Source organism: Tachyglossus aculeatus, chromosome 15 (genome assembly GCF_015852505.1).
Source record: "Tachyglossus aculeatus isolate mTacAcu1 chromosome 15, mTacAcu1.pri, whole genome shotgun sequence".
Lineage (NCBI taxonomy): Eukaryota > Metazoa > Chordata > Mammalia > Monotremata > Tachyglossidae > Tachyglossus > Tachyglossus aculeatus.
This window is the reverse complement of record NC_052080.1, coordinates 18138218-18164361: the sequence shown is the minus strand read 5'-3', so window position 1 is coordinate 18164361 and position 26144 is coordinate 18138218. Positions and strand designations below refer to the sequence as shown.

General features: G+C 51.6%; 1 protein-coding gene across 1 annotated transcript in view; it reads right to left on the bottom strand.

The window, feature by feature from the left end:
* The window catches only part of SDK2 (sidekick cell adhesion molecule 2), a 188550-nt gene that overhangs the window by 63633 nt on the left and 98773 nt on the right, over window positions 1-26144 (bottom strand). The window contains exons 5-18 of the mRNA XM_038757461.1: window positions 22376-22509; window positions 17962-18073; window positions 16764-16954; window positions 15137-15220; window positions 13701-13895; window positions 13316-13432; window positions 13024-13191; window positions 11407-11509; window positions 9524-9700; window positions 8568-8704; window positions 7824-7971; window positions 6113-6253; window positions 5248-5429; window positions 4660-4775 (exon numbers count right to left, since the gene is read on the bottom strand). Of these exons, the coding sequence (XP_038613389.1) occupies window positions 4660-4775; window positions 5248-5429; window positions 6113-6253; window positions 7824-7971; window positions 8568-8704; window positions 9524-9700; window positions 11407-11509; window positions 13024-13191; window positions 13316-13432; window positions 13701-13895; window positions 15137-15220; window positions 16764-16954; window positions 17962-18073; window positions 22376-22509 (2005 nt within the window). The remainder of the gene's footprint in view (window positions 1-4659; window positions 4776-5247; window positions 5430-6112; window positions 6254-7823; window positions 7972-8567; window positions 8705-9523; window positions 9701-11406; window positions 11510-13023; window positions 13192-13315; window positions 13433-13700; window positions 13896-15136; window positions 15221-16763; window positions 16955-17961; window positions 18074-22375; window positions 22510-26144) is intronic.

Genomic DNA, 26144 nt, shown 5'->3' with positions numbered 1-26144 from the left:
TGCAGCACCTAGAGGGTGATTCAGAACCCTACTGCTATTACTACTGCTGGAGAAGCGGCGTGGATTAGTGGAAAGAGCCTGGGCTTGGGAGTCAGAGGTTCTGAGTTCTAATCCCAGCTCACCTTCTCTGTGCCTCAGTTACCTCATCTGTAAAATGGGGATTATAATAATAATAATAATGGCATTTGTTAAGCGCTTACTATGTGCAAAGCACTGTTCTAAGTGCTGGGGGGATACAAGGTGATCAAGTTGTCCCACGTGGGGCTCACAGTCTTAATCCCCATTTTCCAGATGAGGTAACTGAGGCTCAGAGAAGTTAAGTGACTTGCCCAAGGTCACACAGCAGACGTGGCGGAGCCAGGATTCGAACCCATGACCTCTGACTCCAAAGCCCGGGCTCTTTCTACTGAGCTTCTCTAAGATTCTCTAAGATTATGACTGTGAGCCCCACATGGGACACCCTGATTACCTTGTATCTAACCCAGCACTTAGAACAGTGCTTGGCACATAGTAAGCGCTTAACAAATACCACCCTTACTACTGCTACGACTCTTCTGAATACAATGGTTACTCCTCCTCCTCAACTATTCTGATTACTACTGTGATGCAAATAATAATAACAATAGTTTAGTAAGCACATACTATGTTTCAGGCATTGCTCTAAGTGCTGGGGTAGATACAAGGTTGAACAAAGTCCCTGTCCGATGTGGGGGCTCACAGCCTCAATCCCCATTTACAGATGAGATAACTGAGGCCCAGAGAAGTGAAGTGACTTGCCCGAGGTCCCACAGCAGACAAGTGGCGGAGCCGGAATTAGAACCCAGGTGCTATTGACGGCCAGTCCCGTGCTCTATCTACTAGGCCTGGCTGACTACTACTATTAATCAGTGGTATTTCCTGAGCACCTACAGGGTGCAGAGCTCTGTACTAAGCACTTGGGAGAGGATAGTACAATAAAATTGGAAGACAAGTTTCCTGCCCACAAGGAGTTTACCCTCGAGTGGGAAACAGATGTTAATATGTATAACACATTATGGCTCTGTACATAAGTGCATTGGGGACGTACTGCTAATACTACTATGACTGCTATGACCACGTCTATGGCCACTACTACTATCAATCAACTATTGGTATTTATTGAGCGCTTACTGTGTGCAAAGCACTGAACTAAGCACTTGGAGAAGTATGCGTTGGCAGAGTACGAGAAATATGAGTTGGCAGACACGTTCCTTGCCCACCACAAGCTTAGAGGGGGAGACAAACATTAAAATAAATTATGGATACTTATATAAGTGCTGAGGGCGGGATGAATAAAGGGTAGAGATCTAAGAGCATAGGTAACAAAGAAGGGAGAGGGAGTAGGTGAAAAGACAGCTTAATAGGGGAATCCCTCTTTGAAGAGATGTGATTTTAATGAGACTTTGAAGGCGGGGAGAGTAGCGGTCTGTCAGATATGAAGGGGGAGGGAGTCCAGACCAGAGGCAGGATGTGGGTGAAGGGTCGGCGATGGAATAGATGAGACCGAGGGACAGAGAGCAGGTTAACATTACAGCAGCAAAATCCACAGGCTGTGATAGGAAATCAGTGACGTACAGTAGCTGATTGAGTTCTTTAAGCCTGATGCCAAGGAGTTTCTATCTGATGCAGAGGTGGATGGGCAATCACTGGAGATCCTTGAGAAGTGGGGAAATGTGATCTGAACTTTATTTTAGGAAAATGAACCAGACAGCAGAGTGAAATATGGATTGAAGTGGGGAGAGAAAGGAGGCAGAAGGGCCAGGGAGGAGGTTGGTACGCTAATCAAGGTGGAAGAGGATAAGTCCTTGGATCAGTGTAGCAGCAGTTAGGATGGAGCGGAAAGGGCGGATTTTAGCGATGGTGAAGATAGGACCAATAGGATTTGGTGGCAGAATGAACATGTGGGTTTGAATGAAAGAGATGAATCAAGGAACATTCATTCATTCATTCATTCAATCGTATTTATTGAGCGCTTACTGTGTGCAGAGCACTGTACTAAGTGGTTGGGAAGTACAAGTCGGCAACATATAGTGACGGTCCCTACCCAACAGTGGGCTCACAGTCTAGATGCCAAAGATAGGGGTTTCTAAGAGAGAGGGTAGTGGTGTCAACAAGGGACAGGGTTTGGGTGGAAAGATGAGGAGTTCCGTTTTGGACATGTCAAGTTGGAGGTCTCAGCGGGACATCCAAGTAGAGATGTCCTAAAGTCAGAGGAAATGTGAGACTGCAAAGAAGTAGAAAGTTGAGGGCTGGAAAGGTAGATTTGGGAATCATTAACATAGAGATGAAGCTGTGGGAACGAATGAGTTCTCCAAGGGGGTGGGTGTAGATGGAGAATAGAAGGGGACCCAGAACTGAACCTTGAGGGACCCCCACAGTTAGCAGGTGGGAGGCAAAGGAGGAGCCCCCAAAAGAGACTGAGAATGAAAGGCCAGAGAGACAGGAGGAAAACCAGGAGAGGACAGAGTCAGGAAAGCCAAGGTTGGATAATGTTCCCAGAAGGGGGTGGTCGACAGTGTCAAAGGCAGCCGAGAGGTTGAGGAGGATTACGATGGAGTAGAGGCCGTTGGATTTGGTAAGGAGGAGATCACTGGTGACCTTTGAGAGGGCAGTTTCAGTGGAGTGAAGGAGTGGAAGTCAGATTGGAAGGGGTCGAGGAGACAAATGGAGGAGAGGAAGTGGAAGCAGTGGGTATAGAAAATTCGCTCAGGGAGTTTGGAGAGGAATGTTAGGAAGGAGACGGGATGCGATAACTAGAAGGAGCCGTGGGGTCAGTTACTACTACTTTTATGACTACTACAGTGACAACTATAACTACTAGCACTATTAATAATAATAACGTTGGTATTTGTTAAGTGCTTACAATGTGCCAAGCACTGTTCTAAGCGCTGGGGTGGATACAAGGTAATCAGGTTGTCCCACGTAGGGCTCACAGTCTTCATCCCCATTTTACAGATGAGGGAACTGAGGCCCGGAGAAGTTAAGGGACTTGCCCAAAGTCACACAGCTGACAAGTGGCGGAGCCGGGATTTGAACCCACGACCTCTGACTCCAAAGCCTGGGCTCTTTCTATTACTAGGACTATTACCAGAACTGTGACTCTTACCCCTGCTGCTACTACTATGACTACTACCACTACTGGGACTATTAACAGTGATGGTATTTGTTAAGCACTTACTATGTGCCAAGCACTGTTCTAAGTGCTGGGGTAGATACAAGGTAATCAGGTTGTCCCACGTTGGGCTCACAGCTCAGTGGAAAGATCACGGGCTTTGGAGTCAGAGGTCATGGGTTCAAATCCCGGCTCCGCCCCGGTCAGCTGTGTGACTTTGGGCAACTCACCTAACTTCTCTTGGCCTCAGTTCCTTCATCTGCAAAATGGGGATGAAGACTGTGAGCCCCCCACCGTGGGACAACCTGATCACCTTGAATCCCCCCAGCGCTTAGAATAATGCTTTGCATATAGTAAGTGCTTAAATACCATCATTATCATCATTTGACAGATGAGGTAACTGAGGCCCAGAGAAGTTAAGTGACTGGCCCAAAGTCAAACGGCTGACAAGTGGAGGAGCCGGGATTAGAACCCACATCCTCTGACTCCCAAACCTGGGCTCTTTCCACTGAGCAACACTGCTTCTCTACTACTATTACTACTACAACTCCTCTAATCTACTACTACCGTTCTATTACTATTACTACAACTGTCTGTTACTGCTATAAATACCCCCATTTTTATTACTATTGGGTTTTTTTTTTTTTTGGTACTACTGACATCAGTTTCTTCATGGATTTCTCCACTGCTTACACCACTTCTCACTTATCACTTTAACAAGAATTTTAAAGGATCCCTGAGGAAAGTCTTAGGGAGAGAAACTTAAGTATTTCAAGCATAACTATCCTTTTGATAGTATAAACACCAGAAGAGGCGCAGCATGGTGCAGTGGATAGAGCATGGGCAGCATGACTTGGTGGAAAGATCCCGGGCTTGGGAGTCAGAGGTCATGGGCTCTAATCCCAGCTCCACCACTTGTCTGCTGTGTGACTTGGGGCGAGTCACTTCACTTCTCTGGGCCTCTGCTACCTCATCTGTAAAATGGGGATTAAGACTGTGAGCCCCAGGTGGGACAACCTGATGACCTTGTATCTACGCCAGTGCTTAGAACAGTTCTTGGCACATAGTAAGAGCTTAACAAATACCATTATTATTATTATTATTATTATTATTATTATTATTATTACTACTACTACAACCACAACTGCTATTATTGCTATGTGTATTACTACCATTACCATGATTATTACTACTACTATGACTACAATTACTATTACTACTAGTCATTCACTCATTCTATCATATTTATTGAGCATTTACTGAGGGCAGAGCACTGTACTAAGTGTCTGGAAAGTACAATTTAGCCACAAAGAAAGACAATCCCTGCCCACAACGGGCTCACAGTCTAGAATTATTACTACTACAATGTCTACTACTTCTCTCTCTCTTGTTTTAGCCAACGATGAGCAGTGATGAGCCGATGGAATTGGCTCTCTCCTGAGCATCCCAGCGCTTCCTCCCAGATCTGGGGGACTTGCAGAAGCCCGGAGGGCCCACCGCCCCTGCCCACCCTGCCACCTTGCTCTTACCTTGTAGCCCTGATTGATGCCGTTGATGAACTGGGGGCTGGGGGCGACCCAGGTGAAGCGTATCGTGGTGGAGTTGGTGGCCTCAGCATGCACGTTCCCCGGGGGGACTGTGGGAACTGTCGTGAGACAGTCAGTCGGTCAGTCAATCTCATTTATTAAACACTTGCTGTGTGTGGAGCACAGTACTAAGTGTTCGGGAGAGGATGATACAAAAAGGCAACAGACGCATCCCCTCCCCGCAGTGAGCTTATGATCTAGATGGGGAGACAGACATTAATAAAAATAAATAAAATTACAGATGTGGACGTAAGTGCTGCGGGGCTGGGATACAGTGCCCCAGCGCTTAGTACAGTGTCTGGCACATAGTAAGCACCTAACAAACATCACACTTATTATTATGACGCGGAATGCTCTATATGCTGCTTTGCTCCTCCGGGCCTCTGCTCCATTTTCTTTCCACTGGGGGCTGGCTCTCTGGCATCTGCTACTGCTGGGCCCAGTGACTCAGAGCATCAGAAATCCCGAAGCGGGGGGCTTGGAAGTGTCACGGGCCGCCCCCCCACCCCCCCCCCGGGGATGACCCCCTACCTCCTTGAAGGGTCCACTCAGTCACTTTGCTGCTGTAGACGCCCAGGCCAGCACTGTTGTAGGCCGCCACCTCGATCTCGTAGTTGGTCCAGATGATGAGGTCTTCCAGGAGCAGGTTGTTGACGTCGGCATTGGTGATGTTCTTGAACTGATAGCCGACGGGCAGGCCGGCCAGACAGAACCTGGGAGGTGGGAGACCGAGACACAGATTGGATCTGGGCCACCTGCCGTCCGGCCTGGTTCCGGAAAGGTCCAGCCTCCGTCTGAAGTTTATCCCATCCCTCCCTGGCCTCCACGCGGGACTGACTCAAATCAGCCAGGTGCGCGTTTCCCCTTTTCCTAAAGTCCATCAGGAAAGAAGACACCTCTTTCCCCCCCATCTTCCCTTCCGGTGTCCAGGACGCTGCTCTACTGGGAAGTTGTTATCATTATTATTTTCATTGTATTTGTTAAGTGCTCACTATGTACCAGGCACTGTACTAAGCACTGGGGTAGATGCAAGTTAATCAGGTTGGACATGGTCCCTGTCCCACCAGGGGCTTACAGACTTAATCCCCATTTTACAGAGGAGGGAACTGAGGCCCAGAGAAGTGAAGCGACTTGCCCAAGGTCACAGAGCAGACAAGTGGCAGAGCTGGGTAGACCTGCCCGTGCTATTTCCACTAGGCCACATTAGGTCTAGCAGCAATCCTTCCTGTTGCAGGTTGAGGCTGCGAACTCAGTGAGGGTGACAGAGAAGGAGGGCTCTCCCTGGCACATGGCTGTCCTTCCTGGGCTTCCGACCATTATCAGCCCATGGTGTCCTCAGGCGGAGGGTCTCCCTACCCCCCTAGTTTCCTGCCCCTCCCCTGCCGGCCCAGCCCACCTGATGACGTAGCCCTTGAGGATGCCATTTTGGTGGCTCTCGGGAGGAGGCTGCCACTGGATCATGATCGACTGGTTGGTGCGTCCGCTGGCGATGACATTCTGAGGAGGCGCCGTTGGGGGCTCTTCTGGGAGGGAGACCCTGGCAGTAGAGGGGGAGAGCTGAGACGCTGGGTTTCCTCCCCCTTTTCCCTGACAAGGAGTGGGGAAGAGTCCCTGGACAAAGTCAGGACACCTAGACACTGTCCCGGGAGGTGGTCAGTCAGTCAGTAGTATTTATTGAGTGCTTTCTGTGTGCAGAGCATTGTGCTGAGTGCTTGGGAGAGTACAACATAATGATAAACAGTCACCTTCCCTGCCCACAACGAGTTGACAGTCTAGAGGACAAGCTCACAGTCTAGAGGCTGTTTGTCTGATCATAGGCAAGCCTCAGTGTCCCCACCTGAGAAATGGAGATGTTACCTGCCCCAACCCTGCTGCCCAGACCTGAACTTGGGTGGTGGGGGTGGGATCCCTGCTTTAAGAGCCCACCACAGGATGCATGCAGGAAAGCCTGGCATGTACCCTGAAGTCCTCACTGGAGTCATTGCAAGGACCAACTGCTCCCAGAAATGAGGACTAATCAGCATGAGCACACATGTGAAGCAGCGTGGCTTAGTGGAAAGAGCCCGGGCTTGGGAGTCAGAGGTTATGGGTTTTAATCCCTGCTCCGTCACTTATCAGCTGTGTGACTTGAGGCAAGTCACTTCACTTCTCTGGGCCTCAGTAACCTCATCTGTAAAATGGGGATTAAGACTGTGATCCCCACGTGGGACAACCTGGTTACCTTGCATCTCCCCCAGTTCTTAGAACAGTGCTTGGCACATAGTAAGTGCTTAACAAATATCATCATAGTTACTGTTATTATTGTTATTATGTGCATGTGTGTGCATACACACACACACACACACAAAAAAAATCAATGGTATTTATTGAGCATTTACTATATGCACAGCACTGTACTGCTAGCTCATTGTGGGCAGGGAATGTGTCCATTTATTGTTATATTGTAGTCTTCCAAGTGTTTAGTACAGTGCTCTGCACCCTATAAGCACTCAATATGACTGACTGTACTAAGCACTTGGGGGACAAGCGCTTAGTACAGTGCTCTGCACACAGTAAGTGCTCAATAAATACAATTGAATGAAAGAATGAATGAATGACTACAATATAATGAGTGTTTTATACACACACACATGGAAGTCAGGGCAGTCTCTGACCATCCAGCACAGGCTAGTAACAACAATTTTAGTATTTGTTAAGCGTTTACTATATGACAGGCACTGTACTAAGTGCTGGAGTGGATATAAGCAAATTGGGTTGGACACAGACCCTGTCCCTCCTGGGGCTCACAGTCTCAACCCCCACTTTACAGATGAGGTAAATGAGGTACAGAGACATGAAGTGACTTGACCAAGGTTACACAGCAGACACGTGGCAGAGCTAGGATTAGAACCCAGGTCCTTCTGACTCCCGGGCCTGTGCTCTAGCCGCCAGGCCATGCTGCAACTGGCCTTGGGGTTGTAATCCAGGCATGGTTCTCCCCCCGCCCAAGTAGGGATGTCGAGAAGACAATGGGAGGTAATCGCTTCAGAAAGCCCACATGGGCTCCATATGCCAGTCCTCTTTCCTCACCCACACCAGCACGACCGCAGGCCTCGGTTTCCGGTTACCTCTCGGTGTCCTCGCTGAACTGGCCCCTGCCCACGTCGTTCACGGCACAGAGGCGGAACTGGTAGGAGCGGGCGGGCACCAGGTCCTTGACCACCACGGATGTGGCCTCGGGGTCCACGTTGGCCAGAAGCACCGTCCAGGGGGCATCTATGAGGCAGCAAGGGGAGGGGAAGTGGGGAGAGAGGACAGGGAGCCCCCTCCCCACCTCTCCCTGGCCTGTGGCGATCGAGGAGGGGTTCCTTCCTAACCTAACCCTACCCTCCCAGACACCAGCCTCAAGAAAGCCCCCGGACAGGGGTCATCTAGGCTGGCTCAGTCCAGTCGGGCAGAGGAGCACTGTAGGAAAAGAACAAAGGCTGGTGGGGAATTTGGGCACAGCCTTTTGGCCGAGGAAATATATGCAAATTATACGTCTATCCGCACTTCGTGTATGCATCAACATCCTGGGTGGTTGGGACCCTTCTGGTTCTATGATTATGGGATTCAAATCCGCAGGGGTAGGAAGTCTCTCTCTGAGGCAGTGGGGATAGGGGTTAGGTCAGGAGGGGATGAGATGAGGGGGTGGGGAGGGGCAGAGGAAATGGAAAGGGGCAGTAGAGGACAGAGGGGGGTATGGGGGTAGGGGGGGTCAGGAGGGGATGGAGGGAGGTACAGGATGGGCGTGAGGAGGCGGAGAGGGGGCGTGAGGGGGAGGGGAAGGACATGATGGGGTGGGGAGGGGAAGGGAGAAGATGGGAACTTACTGTTCTCGGAGACCTCCACGATGAAGCGGATGAGCGGGCTGTTGCCATCAAAGGGCTTGGGCCAGGTCAGGTTGATGGCGCGTCGCTCTGTGGTGCTCAGGGTAGCCATGGGGTGCTCAGGAGCATGGGGCAGTTGCCTGGGGGAGGTGGGTTGAGGGGGAGATGGGGGCACAGGGGGCTCAGGTGACGGGAGAGATGAAGGAATCATTCGCTCTTGGGCGCTGAGGACTCTGAGTCTCTCCGGTGGTGGTAGGGGTCAGTTTTCCCTCCTGAGAGACTTTTTAGGGGCTGGTGAATCTCTGAGGTAGGCCCAATCCTGGCACAACCAGGGGAGCTGTGACGCGGCCCCCCTGCCCTTTCTGTGCCCGCTGGTCTGGTCACGGCCTGGGTCACACCGGGGCATCGGGGGGGGGCCATCCCAGCTAGGGCTTCTGACCATCACCCGGCAGGCCCAGGGCCTTGTCCATCCTGAAGCTGGCCAGTCAACACCCGACCTTCCCACTGGAAGGCATGATTGGTCTCTCCTGTGGCACGGTCAGCATCCCACCCCCCAACTCAGGGTCTCAGCTCCAACCCCGAGGCTTCTCTGACACCTTCTGCCCCGCTAGCCAACACTCCGGTCAGCCTGGACCTGCCCATCCGGGAAATGAGCTTGTACCTAGGACCAATGATCTTCTTGTATGATCCTGTCTCTATACCAGTGCTCAGCACAGTGCTTGGTACATGGTACATGATTAACAAATGCCTCCCTGATCACTGTAATTGAAGAACTCCAATTCCTGCCTCTCGCTGTTCCGCTAAAGGGCAAAGGGTCCAACTGGCTTTTGCTTCTGGGGGGGCAGGGGCTGAGGCAGATGGTAAATATTTGCTCAGAGGCCTCTCGGGACTGCTCTAGCCGCTCTTGGGTCAGGAGTCAAGGGTGGGGAGGGTGGGAGGGAAGGGAACAGGGCTCTTACCGGACGCGGAGGTGGGCACTGCGCGAGTCGTTCCCTCCCACGGACAGCACCCGGCAGGTGTAGGTGCCAATGTCTCCCGACCAGGTCTGGGAGATGTGCAGGGATCCGTCCTGGCCCAGCCGCAGGCGGGGGGCACCGTCGAGGCTCAGTAACACGCCGTCCTTCTCCCAGATGTGCCTAGGGCCAGCCGGTGATCATGGTGGGCACCCCAAAAACCCCTCCTGGAGCCACCCCTCACTCTCCTGGTTCAGTGGGGTCTGTTTCCTCACTCTGGGAACCCCCGAGTACTGTGTCCCCTCCCCCCAGTAGGGTGTAGAGTCCTGACTCTGAAGCCAAGGCCCACAAAAGGCGGGGGGGTTCAGCTCCTCTTGGGATCCAGAGGGTCTTCCCTTGATCTCCATCCCGGGTAGACCGTGGGTTCTCCCGTGAGGAGGGCCAGCGGGGTAGTTCATTCTCCCGATGTTAGTCCTGTGAGTCGGCTCCCTCTGCCCCAGGGTCTGGTACCCCCGTACCCTCCCTGCCACCGCCCTCCGCCCCGACAGTTGGCTGGGCCAACAACCCTGGCAGGAATCTGGTTATCCAATTAACAGGGGCCTTCCTTCCCCACCTCCCCCTGCTCACCTCCAGGCACCAGGCCAATTTCCTGCTGCTCCCGTGGAAACGGGCCCAGGTTGGAGAGGGCATCGACTCTGGTCCGGGTGGCCCCTGGGGCACCCTTGGTCCAAGACTATTCATTCAATAGTATTTATTGAGCGCTTACTGTGTGCAGAGCACTGTACTAAGCGCTTGCACTGTACTAAGACTATGTCAGTCTGGGGGCCCAGTTGAAATTTCTGGTTGGGTTAGGGCACTCCAGAGTAAATCAGGCTTCCTCAGTCTGCCCCTGGCCTGCCCAGATTTCATCTCCAGAGGTGGGGAGGGGTCTCTCAGTCTGAACTGAGGATCAGTATCCCTCCCGCCCTGGCCCGGCTTCTCTAGTCTACAAGCCACCAGGTGTCACTCTATGCCCACTGCTCTCTCACCCTCTCATTTCCCCCCACCTTCTCTCTCCCACCCCTTCTGCCAAAGCATTTTTGGGGAGCGATGACGGTTTCCCCACAGAGTGGCGGTTTGGGCCTCCCCAGCCCGCTCCAGGAACACCCCCGTCAGGCCAGCGGCTCACGGTTGCCTGAATATTACCCCATAAAATATTCAGCGTGGAGCAAGTTAGGGAATATTAATTTTTAAGAGCTGTGCTAAATTTTTTACCAAGTTCACGGGGGTGGAGAGCTAGACATGGAGAGAGATTTGTGTCTTGGTGATGAGCCGCCGGCCCCGGTGCTGGGAGGCTTTATATCACTGCCTTATTTACTGTCGGCTCAAGGGGCCAAAGGCCCGGGCTCTGGATCCCATCGTTAGCCAATGCTGTTGCCCACTGTCTCCTCTCCCCCTCCGTCCCCTTCCCAGCGTCTCTGGATCCTGACTGGAAGTGGGTCAGAGCAGTTTCTTCCTACATAACTTCACAAGATTCTGTTGTCAAGAGGTGACCTTTAACCCGGGTCAGCCTGACCTTAACTCAGTTCCCAGCCTACCCTGGGGGTCAGCTCCTGTGAGCCCCACGTTGGACAGGGACTCTGTCCCACCCAATTTGCTTGTATCCACCCCAGCGCTTAGTAAAGTGCCTGGCACATAGTAAGCACTTAACAAATATCACTATTATTATTATTTGCTCCTCTCCCCTGACTGGTTCCACAAGTGTTTTCCTCTAGGGCTGCTGGGGCCCCCAGAGGGTGAGCTCTGGACAAAACTTTGGTCCCCTTCCGCCACCATCCCTCCAAAGGACCAAGGCTAGGCATGAGGTAAGGCCTGAGGAGAGGCCGGAGGCTAGGCCCGGTAGCAGGTACCTGACAGTCACACTGGGGTCATGGGTGACACCGCAGGTCATGGAGGCTTTGGTGCCTTTGATGACACTCTGGTCCTGGGGTCCGGTGGTGATCCGCGTTCGGGCTGTAACACACCCGTGAGGGTGGACAGTCAGAAGGTGGGCGGGGAGCGGCTGAGACCGGGGAAGGTGACCGAGGGGAGATGAGCTCTGGGCACTGTGTGTGGGGCTAACTGGGGTTCTTGTTACCTGGTGGGGGTGTGCCCGGGGCAGAGAGAGGTGAAATCTGCTTGTGTAACTGCTTGTCAATGAGTCAGTCATCATCCTCATCAGCAATGGTATTTATTACCATTGTGCCAAGCACCGTAGTAAGCACTTGGGAGTGTACGACCCAAGAGTTGGTAGGCATGTTCCCTGACCACAGTGAGCTCACAGTCTAGAGGAGTCAGGCATTCAGTGAGCCAGGAGTCAGCCAGTGAATCGGCGAGTCGGTCAGTAAGTCAGTGAGCCAAGAGTCGGTCAGCGAGTGAGTCTGTCTCTCCTGTCTCTCCCCACTCCAGACCATACTTCACTCTGCTGCCTGGATCATCCTTCTACAAAATCATTCAGGACATGTCACCCCCGTCTTCAGAAATCTCCAGTGGTTGCCTATCCACCTCTGTATCAAACAAAAACCCCTCACCATTGGCTTTATAGCTCTCCATCTCCTTGCCCCCTTTACCTCACCTTGCTTCTCTCCTTCTCCAACCCAGCCCACACACTTGGCTCCTCTGGTGCTAACCTTCTCACTATGCCTCAATTTCGCTTGTCTCACTGCCACCCCCGGCCCACGTCCCGCCTCTGGCCTGAAACACCCTCCCTCCTCAAATCTGACAGACAATGCCCTCTCACCCCCCTTCAAAGCATTATTGAAGGCATTTCTCCTCCAAGAGGCCTTCCCTGACTAAGCCCTACTTTTCCTCATTTCCTACTCCCTTCTGTGTCTCCCTAACTTGCTCCCTTTGCTCTTCCCTCCCCACCCCCAGCCCCACAGCACTTATGTGTGTATTTGTAAATGTATTTATTTGTCTTTATGTCTGTCTCCCCGACTCTAGACTGTGAGCTCGTTGTGGGCTGGGATCGTCGCTGTTCACTGTTGTATTGGTCTTCCCCAAGCACTTAATACAGTGCTCTGCACACGGTAAGCACTTAATAAATTTGATTGAAAGAATGAATGGAGTCAGTCAGCCAGCCTATATTGAGTTCTGTATGTGTGCAAAGCCTAGGCCTAAATGGGTGCATACAAATTATTGAGCAGATGTGGCTGTGTGTAGAGAAGCAGCGTGGCTCAGTGGAAAAAGCACGGGCTTTGGAGTCAGAGGTCATGGGTTCAAATTCCGGCTCTGCCAATTGCCAGCTGTGTGACTTTGGGCAAGTCATTTTACTGTGCCTCAGTTGCCTCATCTGTAAAATGGGGATTAATACTGTGAGCCCCCTGTGGGACAACCTGATCACCTTGTAACCTCCCCAGAGCTTAGAACAATGATTTGCACATAGTAAGTGCTTAATAAATGCCATTATTATTATTATTACTGGTCAGCCATGTGCATGTGCATCCCTGGGTGCAGGAGCATTCCCCTGGTGGGGGGCTCAGACTCACCCCACACAATCAGATCCGCAGACGCTTCGTCCACCCCCCTTGAGTTGGTCGCCACGCAGACATAGTTGCCGGCGTCCGAGATGCGGCTGGGGCTGATGAGCAAGCTGCCTGACTCCAGCAGGGTAAACCGAGGCAGCTGGATGGAGCCACTGGCCAGGATCCGTTCACCTAGAGGAAGGTCCAGGAAGCCTGATGACCCAACGGAAGTGGCCCGGTCGATTCAGGGCCCTCAGCTCCCTGACTGGGCCCTCTCTCCTCCCCTCCCGCCCCATTCCCTGACCCCGAATAGTACCTTTTTGCCAGGTGATGGCGGGGCGGGGGGCCCCCGAGGTCTCGCAGGTCAGCACAACGGTCATGCCGTCGATGACAGTGCTGTCTGAGGGGCCCCTGGTGATGTTGGGGGCGATGCCTGAGGAGAGGAGAATGGGGCCCTTACAGAGTGCATGTGGGGCCTCTGGGGAGCTCGTCCAGCCGGCCACCCCCCAAGTTCCACCGCTGCTTTATTTAGCTCTCCCTGAGGCCTTCAGCCCTAGAGTATCTGACACCCAGATGGTCAGACGCTCCGTTTGCCGCTGGATTTCACAGTGCACTGCTGACAGCTGCCCCCCAGGTAAGCCCGCTGGGAGCACCAACGTGACCTAATAGGTGACGTGGGGCTGCCAGGCCGGGAGACTTACTGGTGACGGCGAGGTAGGTGGATGTCTGCACCTCTCCGGCGGCATTGCGGGCGAAGCACTGAAACATCCCGGTGTCATCCGGTACCAGGCCGCTGATTTGCAGGCTCCCGTCCCCGCGTAGGCGGAAACGGGGCAGCTTCTCCACCTCGATGAGGGCCGCGTCCTTGTACCAGGCCATGACGGGCGGCGGGAGGCCTGCGAGCAAGATGGCGTGGGTGGCGGCAGACGTGCTCAGAACAACAGCCACACAGTTCCGAGGTCCCAGGCGGACACTTCCTTCTTCCCGTCTCTCTCCGCTTGGCCCTGGAGTGGGGGGCCCTCCGAAACCCACCTGGTCCCACTGAGTCCTCACCGCTGATCTCTCGGGGCATTGGGCCTAAATGGATTCTTGGGGTGGGGAGGGTGCCCTCCCCCATTCTCCTCCTCCTCTCCAGACCCAGACCAAGTAGTTGGGAGGGGAGGTTTGGTCTTCAGGGCTATGCTAACACCTGGCTGCATTTATTTTCTCTGCTGTTCTTGTTTGGTTCAGATAGACCTAGTCCTCCTCTTCCTCCTCCTCATTTTCTGGCTATCACCATACTAAAATGCACATATAAATGCTGCTTATGTCTTCACTTCCCTGATATAGACTGAACTTCCCTGAGGACGGGGACCATTTCTATTTCTTAATATGGGTACCAGAGCTGAGGAGCTGAATGCAGAATTTAAAAATGGGATTTGTTAAGCCCTTACTATGTTACAGACACCAGACTGAACACTGGGGTAGGTACAAGCTAATTAGGTTGGATACTGTCTGTGAATCTCATGGGACTCAGAATCCCAATCCCCTTTCTACTGATGAGCAAACTGAGGTGGAGAGACGAGAAGTGACTTGCCCAAGGTCACACAGCAGACAAGTGGTGGATCTGGGATGAGAACCCAGGTCCTCTGACTCCCAGACAAATATTCTGACTCTCTTTGCACAGATACACGTTGCTTTTCCGCACAAGGATCATGTCTGGCTTGATTATCATGGACTGATACCCAGTGTGCAGCACAGGGATTGGCATAAAGTGCTTAACTCAAGAACATATAAAACACTGCTATCCCACCCTAATCCATCTGGGGCAGGGCTGACATTCCCGTCATTTAGGTTCATTTGTAACCCTGAAACGGCTATGATTTTTACTCCATCTATAACAGTGCAATTATGGTGATTTGGCTCATTTATAGCCCTAACGTTACGGTGATCTGGGCCCGTTCATTTCTCCATTTGGAATCATTTAGTTTCCGGCCTCGGTCTCGGCGCCGGGCTGGGATGAGGGTCCGGGCGTCCCCTGGGCACTCTGAGCCGGGCAATGCTGGGCCCAAGTCTCTGACCGAGCGACCAGGGTGGGTAGAGATGGCCCGGGGAAGTTTGAATCCTTCCCAGCTCCCCCGGCGCTCTCCCAGCCTACCTTTGGCTTGGCAAGGGATGTCCAATACCTTCTCCATCTCTGCTGTGATGTGTCTCTCTGGCTCCTTGATAAACTGGGGTGGCTCTGGGGGTGGGAGGGGGAAGAGAGAGAGAGAAGGGAGAGGCTGAAGCCCTTGGGGGCTCCCTGAGATCAGCCAGTGACAAAAGAGGTCACGACTCTCCCAGGCCTTGCCCCGTCTCAGGTCCAAGGAGAGAAGATGAGGGCTTTGCCTCAGACCCTCCCTCTCCTCCCTCCATCCAACTCCCTTTCCTCCTCCCCAAGGAGCCCCCCGGGGCTCACCCAGCATGGACATCTTACCCCCCCGGGTGGCAGAGCGGCCACTGTAGTCCCTCTCCCCTCCCCCTGTGGCCTCCTGGGGCTCACCCAGCATGGATAATAATAATACTAACAATAATAATTAATAATAATAATAATGGTATTTGATAAGCGCTTACCATGTGCCAACCACTGTTCTAAACACTGGGGTAGATACACGGTAATCAGGTTGTCCCACGTGGGGTTCACAGTCTTAATCCCCATTTTACAGATGAGGTAACTGAGGCCCAGAGAAGTTAAGTGACTTGTCCAAAGTCATACAGCTGCCAAGTGGCGGAGCCGGGATTAGAACCCACGACCTCCGACTCCCGAGCCAGGGCTCTTTCCACTTAGCCACGCTGCTTTGCTATAGCATGGACCCCTGGGTGGCAGAGGGGGTGCTGGAGACTTCCCCCCTCCCCATGCCGCCCACACAGGGCTCACTCAGATCACGGTCCCCTGGGTGGCAGAGGGGGGACTCTGCAGATCCCCCCGACAACTAGTGACCCTCTGGAGCTCACCTACATGGACAGCATGGCCTCCCAGGTGGCACAGAGGGCACTGCAGACCCTTTCCCCTCCCTCCTGACTGCCCCCCTCCCCCCAGGGCTCACCCAGCAAGGACAGTATGGCCTCCAGGACGATAATAATAGTAAAGTAACTTTGCCTAAGGCCACCCAGCAGACAAGTGGCAGAGCCGGGATTAGAACTCATGACCTTCTGACTCCCGGGCCCGTGCTCTAGCCACTAGGCCATGCTGCTCTGCTGGATGGCAGAGTGGGTCCTGCAGACGCTCCCCCTTCCCGCCTGGACCCTTGGGGATCACGCAGCACTGATAACAAGGCCCTCCGGGCGGTCATCCAGGGCTCACCCAGCCCGGACAGCATGGCAGAGGGAGCACTGAAAACCCTCCCTGCTCCCTGTGTGCCCCCTGGGGCTCAATGGCATGGGTATCCCAACCCCCCAGGTGGCATTCATTCATTCAGTCGTATTTATTGAGCACTTACTGTGTGCAGAACACTGTACTAAGCGCTTGGGAAGTACAAGTTGGCAACATATAGAGACAGTCCCTACCCAACAGCGGGCTCACAGGGGTCGCATACTCTTTTCCCTCACATCCAATTAGTGCTTCCCAAGCACTTAGTACAGTGCTCTGCTCATAGTAAGCGCTCAATAAAGATGATTGAATGAATGAATGAATCTGAATGGCCAGGGATTGTCCAGCATAGACAGCACAGGCCCCCCAGACGGCAAAGGGGCCCTGCAGACCCTCCCCCTTCCCGTTCGGCCCCCGCAACCCCCACGGAGCTCACCCAGCACGGACAGCACGGCCCCCCGGGTGGCGGAGGGGGCACTGCTGCTGCGCAGGACGGCTTCGCACTCGTAGTAGCCGGCGTCGCTCCCGGTGGGATGTGGAATGGTGAGGCGCCGGTTGTGGTCGCTCAGCCCCCCGAGGAGCGGCACCCCGTTCTTCTTCCAGATGATGTGCAGCTTAATCAGAGGCCTGGCGGGGGGTGGGGAGGGGCGGGCCCATGGACGTGAGGGGGTGGGCTACCCAAATCGGCCACATCCCCGGGCATGGACAGTGGCACCGGACAGCTCTTGTCTAGTACTTGACAATTGGCTTGTCAAATGCCAATTGCCCTCTCTCTTCCTTACCACCCCTTGCTCTCACTGGGATAGTGGGGGGCAAAATACTAATAATAACGATGGTATTTGTTAAGCGCTTACTCTGTGCAAAGCACTGTTCTAAGCACTGGGGGGATACAAGGTGATCGGGTTGTCCCATGTGGGGCTCACAGTCTTCATCCCCATTTTACAGATGAGGGAACTGAGGCACAGAGAAGTGAAGGGACTTGCCCAAAGTCACACAGCTGACAATTGGCAGAGCCAGGATTTGAACCCATGACCTCTGACTCCAAAGCCCAGGCTCTTTTCACAGAGCCACGGTGCAAAAGGGAGTAAGTGGGTGGGGATCAGCTGGTTGTGAAGCGTTTTACCACGGGGTCTGTGCTGCAGATCTATCATCTTGCACACGTGTTAGACGCCCATGTCTGCCGGCTATTTCCAGAGCCCACCGGGGCCCGCCCACCTCAAGCCATGGCCTGGGTCACCTTCAGTTTCTCTCTAGACTGTAAACTCACTGCGGGCAGGCAATGTATTTGTTATATTGTTATATCGAATTCATTCATTCATTCTATCATATTTATTGGGTGCCTACTGTGTGCAGAGCACTGTATTAAGTGCTTGGGAGAGTCTAATATAATGATACAACAATAAACAGACACATTCTTTCCCACAACAAATTTACAGTCCCAAGCACTTATTCTCCCAAGTGCTTAGTACAGTGCCCTGCACACAGTAAGTGCTCAGCAAATATGATTGAATGACTGACTGATTTGGCCACGGATGGCCTGACCCCAGCAGGGTCTCCCTGGCTTCTGGCCCCTTGGACTTTGGTGGCGGAGAGGACTCATTTCCGGGCCTCAGGCTGGACTGGACGCCCCTCACCTGGCGTTGGCCACACACTCCATGGTCACCTCCGAGGTTCCGGACACGACGCTGGTGTTCTTGGGTGGGATGACAATGGTGGGGGCGATGGGGTCAGCCGGGCCTCCGACATCTGGGGAGAGATCAAAGGTCACGTAATAGTCACTGTGGTATTCGTTAAGCACTGACTATGTTCCAGGCGCTGTAGTAAGTGCTGGGGTGGATATGAGTAAATCGGGTTGGAACAGTCCCTGTCCCACATGGGGCTCGTATTACCAATCCTCATTTTACAGATGAGGGAAATGAAGCACAGAGAAGCCGAGTGACTTGCCCAGGGTCACACACCAGACAAGTGGCAGAGCTGGGATTAGAACCCATGACCTTTTGACTCCCGAGCTCATGCTCTAGCCAGTAGGCCACGCTGCTGCATGTCAGGACAGAGGGGCGATCCACTGCTTTCCTCTCCCCTTGCTTCCTGGAGGCGGAGGACATCGGCGGCCCAGGGTGAACCACAGTGCCTCCTGAGAGGAGTCTAGACACAGCCGGTATTGGGGGGCCCACCATGGGGGAGACAGCCCCCCTAAATCACAGTCATCTGCTCCCCTGGACCTGCAGAACTCCAGCAGCCCCAGGCTGATTACAGAGTCTCATGGGATTGGGACAAATCTCCACTCCTCACCTCCCCGCCCATCTCCCTGATCCAACGCAAGGCCCAGCTCTTGGGGATTAAGGCTAGACAGAAGGGAGAACTTTCTGACTGCCCCAGCTTCTTTTGAGCTAAAGGAATCTCCTCCAAGGGCTAGAAGAACCCTCATCCTCTGGGGAGCGTTTGAGTGCAGCCCCGGCTAGAGGCAGGGGACTAGATCAGATGACCTCTGGAGGGCCCTGGAAACTAGGCCTCTGCTAGCCCCTTTGGCTGCCGCTAAAAATTTCTGGTCCGCTGATCTAGTGGATATTTTCTGGGCACTGATCTCCTCATCCTGGAAAACCCAGAAACCAGGAAACTGGCTGGCCTCCACTCCCCTACCCCGGAGGCTTTCTAAAAATTGGAACAAGCAACGGTCAGCCGATGTTCAGTGTCCTGACTTCTTGCTGTTTCTGTTGTCAGGAGGAAACGGGAGCTCAGCAGACCTGGGGAGGGGACCACCAAGCTACTTGGAGCTGCTCAGCTCACTCCCCACCTCTTACTCCAGCTCCTCTACTCCTCTGAAAGTAAACAGACAGATGGACAGATGGACAGACAGTCTGATCTGACTCTGCCATCTCCTTTGCCCCGGTCCGGCCTCCTGGGCTCAGTGAGACTCAGGACACCCTAAATGCTACTCATGTTTGATGGCCTGAACAGCCTGCTTCCTCCAACAACAGCTTCATAAGCAGGATAATAATAATATTAATAATAATATCAGTATTTATTAAGCCCATTAGACTGTAAGCTTGCTGAGGGCAGGGAATGTGCCTGTTCTATTGTTACAGTGGGCTCTCCCAAGTGCTTTGTAGAGTGTTCTGCACACAGGAAGCGCTCAATAAATACAACTGAGTGACTATGGGCCAAGTGCTGGGATACACAATATACCCAAGACAGACAGAGTCCCTGTCTCTCAGGGTACTCATTGTATAAGAGGGAAAGAGAATGGATCTTTTGTCCTAATTGGATAAAGGAGGAAACTTAGACGCAGAGAGGCTAAGTGACTTGCCCACTGTCACACAGCAGGACAGGAAGTGTTCAATAAATACAATTGACTGACTATGGGCCAAGTGCTGGGATACACAATACACCCAAGACAGACACAGTCCCTGTCTCTCAGGGTATTCATAGTATAAGAGGGAAAGAGAATGGTTCTTTTATCTTAATTGGATAAAGGAGGAAACAGACGCAGAGAGGCTAAGTGACTTGCCCACTGTCACACAGCAGGTAGTTGGCGGAGGCAGGATTGGAATGCAGGTCTCTTGACTCCCAGGCTTATGCTCTATCCACTAGGCCATGCTGCTTAAATCCCCCAAGAAGTCCAGGGGAAGATACAGATACCTCCAAATTCCAAGACATGATTAATTCCAAGACTGGTGGCCTGCCAGCCTCGCATCACCTGAAATCTCGACCCCCTAACCCACTCCGTCCTTCCCTCACAACACCTTGCCCTCCTGGATTCCAAGAAGAAAGGGAAAGACAAGAGAAATGAAATAAAAGGGAACTTGAATGAAAGAAAGAATATAAACTAAAGTAATTGCCACCATAAAAAACCTCATGTTGTTGCTGTAAAAAGGGATGGGTTTGAAAGCCGTTGATAGAACGGGATCCATAAATGCCCACTCCAAGTTGTTTATTACTGGCCAAGGCGAGCAGGTGGTGTAGAGCGTGGATTCCTGGGGGGCAGAGAGGAATCAGTCGGTGAGTGTCCCCTGGGGGCACGTCTGGGAGCAGAGGGGCAGGTAGCCAGCACAAGGTGGAAACTGGCTTGGCCTCAGAAACAAAATCGTCAGGGCTTTGAGGTCGGTCTCTCACTGTAGCAGATTTACTTCCATCTTGGACTGTGACCTCCCTGTGGGATAGGGACTGTGCTTAACATGATAAACTTGTATCTATTCCAGCTCTTGGAACAGTGATGCTACTGCTATTTGTTAAGTGCTTACTATGTGCCAGACAGTGCACTAAGCTCTGGGGTGGATATGAGCCAATCGGGTTGGACACAGTTCCTGTCCCGCATGGGGCTCACAATCTTAATCTCTATTTTATAGATGAGGGAACTGAGGCACATCTGTAAAATGGAGATCAGCACTTAGAACTCCATGTGGGACAGGGACTGTGTCCAACTCAGTTTACTTATATCCACCCCAGCACTTAGTACAGTGTCTGGCACATAATAAGTGCTTAAATTCCACAGTTATTGTTATTATTTACTATTCTCTGTATTTCAGTTTCCTCCACCTGTAAAATGGGGATTTAAAACCTATGCTCCCACCCCTTTTGATTTTGGGCCCTTTAGGAGTCAGGCAACGTGTCTGAATGGCTAATACTGTACCTGCCCCAGTGCTGAGAAAATACCGGGTGGTGGGGAAGGGTTGTGGGGAGGGGAGTTATAGCTCCCGGATGAAAACTTCCGATGGGATGCCCCCTCAAAGCAGATATCAACTCCTCAAGGTGGGGGCAGAGGAGGGAGAGAAGGGCCTGAGTGCCTCAGTTATCTCATCTGTAAAATGGGGATTGAGACTGTGAGCCCCATAGGGGACAGGGACTGTTTCAAACCCAATTTGCTTGTACCTTCCCAGTCCTTAGAACGGTGCCCAGCACTGTATAAATACCATAATTATTACCATCTTTTATCTACCCCAGCACTTAATACATGCATGGAACATAATAGTAATAATGATGATAATCATAATAGTATTTGTTAAGCAGTCACTATTCTAAGTAGACAGGGTCTAATAATAATAATAATAATGATGATGATGGCATTTGTTAAGTGCTTACTATGTGCCAAGCACTATTCTAAGTGGTGGTGGGGGGATAACAGGTAATCAGGTTGTCCCACATGGGGCTCACACTCTTTATCCCCATTTTACAGATGAGGTAACTAAGGCATACAGAAGTTAAGTGGCTTGCCCAAAAGTCACACAGCTGACAAGTGGCAGAGGCAGGATTAGAACCCATGACCTCTGACTCCCAAGCCCGTGCTCTTTCCACTGAGTTACGCCGCTCTGGACACATTCCCTATCCCAAACATAAGGCTCCCTGAAATTAATTCTATTTTACAGATGAAGAATCTGAGGCACACAGAAGTGACGTAACTTACCCAAGGTCACCCGGCAGACACATGGCAGAGCAGGGATTAGAACCGAGGCCCTCTGAATCCCAGGCCCGTGCTCTACTCACTAGACCATGCACACAATAACATTTCTCTGCCCCGTCCTCCGACCCCTGCCAGACTCCCAGCTGTGAGTGGTGGGCAGTGGGACATACTGGTGGGTATTGGGAGGGAAGAGGGGGGAGAGGCTATGGCCTCAGCCACCTCAGATGCAGCACTTTCTGAGCTGGATCAAGCCAGATGTGGCAGGCTCCGCGGGGCCAGCAGGCTTGCTTTACAAGCATGTTGGGCCAAGATATTTCTTGGAAAACAAGACCCCCCTCTACGCCCGTCACAGCCACAGAGCCCGCCGGTCCAGCTAGATGCCCACTGGGCCCCCTCCCCACACCCTCCGCGGCCTGTGAATAACCATACCCCACTGCGAACCGCTTAACAATCCCTGACCCCTCTCCTCCCTCTCCCCGTCTCCGTCCCGGCTCCAGGAAGCTCCTTCGGAGGGCTCATTTCACCTACTTTTCCCTCTCCAGATGGATTCACTTCCTCGCAGCGCACAAACTCCCTGACGATCCCCCCCGAGCCCAATTCCTGGAGATTTAACGAGCCGTTCTGTTATCGGTCCCCAGCCCTCGGCTTACTTTCCACGGTGAGAGTGATGGGCTGGCTCGTCTTGTTATCCCCGTTCTTGTCATTAACGGCCTGCACGTAGTAGCGGCCCGTGTCCGGGGCCACTGACGAGAGAATGACGAGGGTGTTCTCCAGCGTAATGGCGCTAGGGAGGGAAGAGGAGATGAAAGAGGAGTTAGGGAATCTGGCTTGGCTCTTCTGTCTCCAGGAATGGGGCAGAGGATGGTGGAGGTCGTTCCTTGGGGGTGATAGCCACATTTTACAGATGAGATAACTGAGGCACAGAGAAGTTAAGAGACTTGCTCAAGGTCACACAGCAGACAAGTGGCGGAGCCGGGATTAGAGCTTACGTCCTTCGGATCCCAGGTCCGAACTCTATCCATTAGGCCACGCTGCTTCTCATTAGCACACAAATACCGAGGAAATAACAAATACCTTTATTAGAGTATACACTGATTCCTTATATTGGGTCAAAAATACTGTAGATGCACTCTTTCCCTTTGAGCCTTTGCTCCCTTTCACCTCCCATGGAACCCTCCACCACAGGGTAGGCAGAGGAGATGGACCAGAGGCCGTGATTAATTCCCACCTAGGTATTCCTCTCCAGTGCTTAGAACGGGGTTCTGCATACAGTAAGCACTTAATAAATACTATTTCTACCTATAGCAACTCAGCCTGCCATGGACAACTCTTGGTAAGATCCCAGGGAGACCGAAACAAATGAACAAATGAGTTCCTGGACAATTCTGTGAATTTCAATTCTGAGCAATTCCCATTTGCTCAGACCAGCAAGTGGGAATGTATTCACGAGGCTGGTCTGTTACTCTGGGTTTGGGGAGCAAGGGATTCATTAGTTCTGCTCCCGACACTTCCCCGAGTAGCTGTGTGACTGTGGGCAGGTCACTTGACCTTTCTGTTCTTCTAATTCCCACCCCCCCCTCCACCGGCTTCTCTAGTAGTAGTAATTAGTATTTGTTAAGGGCTTGCTTTGTGCAGAACATGTACTAAGCGCCGGGAAAGAGTACACTGGTGGGATTTAGACAAGGACCTATCCGTCACATCTCTCTCAATCTAGACTCTAAATTTACTGAGTACGGGGAACAGAACTACCAATTCCATTTTACTGTTGGGTAGGGACTGTCTCTATGTGTTGCCAACTTGTACTTCCCAAGCGCTTAGTACAGTACTCTGCACACAGTAAGCGCTCAATAAATACGATTGATTGATTGATTGATTGTTCTCTCCCAAGTGTTTAGTACAGTGCTCTGTACACAGTAAGAGCTCAAAAAATACCATTCATGGATTGGTTGATCGCTTATGAGCTAGGATTCCAGTAGCAGCAGCCAACAATAATAATAATTGCGGTATTCATTAAGCGCTTACTATGTGCCAGGCGCTGTTCTAAACTCTGGGGCAGATACAAGAGAATTGGGTCCCTGTTCCACAAAGTGCACACGGTCTAAATCCTCATTTTAGGGATTAGGGAAGTGAGGCATAAAGAAGTGAAGTGACTTCCTAAGGTCACCCAGCAGACAAGTGGCAGAGCTGGGATTAGAACCCAGGTCCTTCTGACTCCCTTGCTTGTGTTCTACCTACTGGACTTCACTGCTTCTCAGAGGCCCGTCCACCAATTCCTTGACTCCTGACCTGCAAGCCACCACTGCCCCGTCCCTTGGCCACTGGGACTCCCATCAGCTCCTGCTTCGGCTCGGGAAAGGCCTCAGTCAGCGGACTCCTCAGCTTCAAGAACTTTCAAGATGACCCAAGCATGACAGCTGCTTTGACTTCTCGGGCAGCTGGTCTGAACTATGAGAAGCCTAAAATTCAGCTGCTTCTCTCCTGTTCATCATCATCTTTGTATTTTATTCCTTATGGATGGGAATGCATCTAACCAACTCTATTTAACTGTCCCAATCTCTTGAGCACATAGTAAGTGCTCAACAAGCATCATTGACTGATTGATTATATTTTTGATTCCTCTTTCCTTATATGTCTCTTCCCTTATGTTGTGAGCCACTTGGACTGTGAAATGATCTCATTCATTCATTCATTCAATCTTATTTATTAAGTGCTCCCCTCCTCCCCCCTCAATCCCCCCCGCTTTACCTCCTTCCCTTCCCCACAGCACCTGTACATATGTATATATGTTTGTACGTATTTATTACTCTATTTATTTATTTATTTATTTTACTTGTACATATTTACTCTACTTATTTTATTTTGTTAATATGTTTTGTTTTGTTCTCTGTCTCCCCCTTCTAGACTGTGAGCCACTGTTGGGTAAGGACCATCTCTATACGTTGCCAACTTGTACTTCCCAAGCGCTTAGTAGACTGCTCTGCACACAGTAAGAGCTCAATAAATAAATACGCTGGAATGAAAGACTGTAAGCTCGTTATAGGCAGGGATCCTGTCTGCTAATTCTGTCCTATTGTACTCTCCCAAGTGCTTAGTACAGTGGTCAACCCATGGTAAGCACTCAATTAATACCATTAATTGATAGATTGTCTTGACTGATCGATCCTGTCAACTAACGGTGGCCCTCTCCCAAGTGCTAAGTACAGTGCTCTGTGCAGCACAGTAGATTGTGAGCTCCTTAAAGGCAGGGATAGTGTCATTACTATTAATGATAATCATTTATTAGTAGCCCTTAAATACAATAATAATAATAATAATAGTGTCTACTAACTCTATTGTACTGTCCCAGCACTTTAAGCATTGTTAAGCACTTACTATATGACAAACACTGTTCTAAGTGCTGGGGTAGATAAAAATTAAGTTGGACACAGTCCCTGTCCCATATGGGGCTCATAATCTAACTAGAAGGGAGAATAGGAAAATTGAGGCACAGAGAATAATAATAATAATTGCGGTATTTGCTAAGGGCTTGCTACTTGCTATATGTGCCAGGCACTGTACTAAGTGCTGGGGGTGGGGGGGGCCGGGGAAGCAAGCAAATCAGATTGGACACAATCTCTTTCCCATGTGGGGCTTACGGTCTCAATCCCCATTTTACAGATGAGGTAACTGAGGCATAGAGAAGTTAAGTGACTTGCCCAAGGTCACAGAGCAGACAAGTGGAAGAGCTGGGATTAGATGCTTTTCCAACTCCCAGGCCATGCTTTATCCACTACACCATGCTGCTACCCGACATGCCCCAGGTCACACAGCAAGCACTTAGTGCTCTGCGCACAGTTAAGCTCAACAAATACCACTGATCGATTGACTGACTGATTGAGAAACACTGTCAGCTCGGGCTTTGGAAGGGGGATTTTACAGGGGGCTGGGGGGCTCATGATTCAATCCCTCGGTTTCTGATATTCATTCATTCAGTTGTATTTACTGAGCACTTAGAGTGTGCAGAGCACTGTACTAAGCGCTTGGGAGAGTACAATACAACAATAAAAAGACACACTCCAACGAGCTTACCGCCTAGAGGACTTTCCACCCAACACCCAGGGTTTCCACCTCCCTGAAGGCCCCTCTCTGCTAGGGGAGGCAGCCAGGCTATGCACCTCCAATCCAGGCCTGAAAACTGGGGTGGTTTGGGGGCCGAGGAAGGGAGGAGAGGGACAACCAACCCAACAAAAATAATCTCCCTTTCTTACCCTTTCTGCCTCCCTCTTCTATTCACTTTCCTGATGACAAACAAAACCATTAGTTTGTCAAGTCTATCTCCGGATTTTAATGTGATGTGCCTGAGACAGCTGTTAAACATCCTTAATGTTGGTTTAACAAGAACAAATCCAGTTGAATTCTCTTCAAATTTTCCCATTAGGT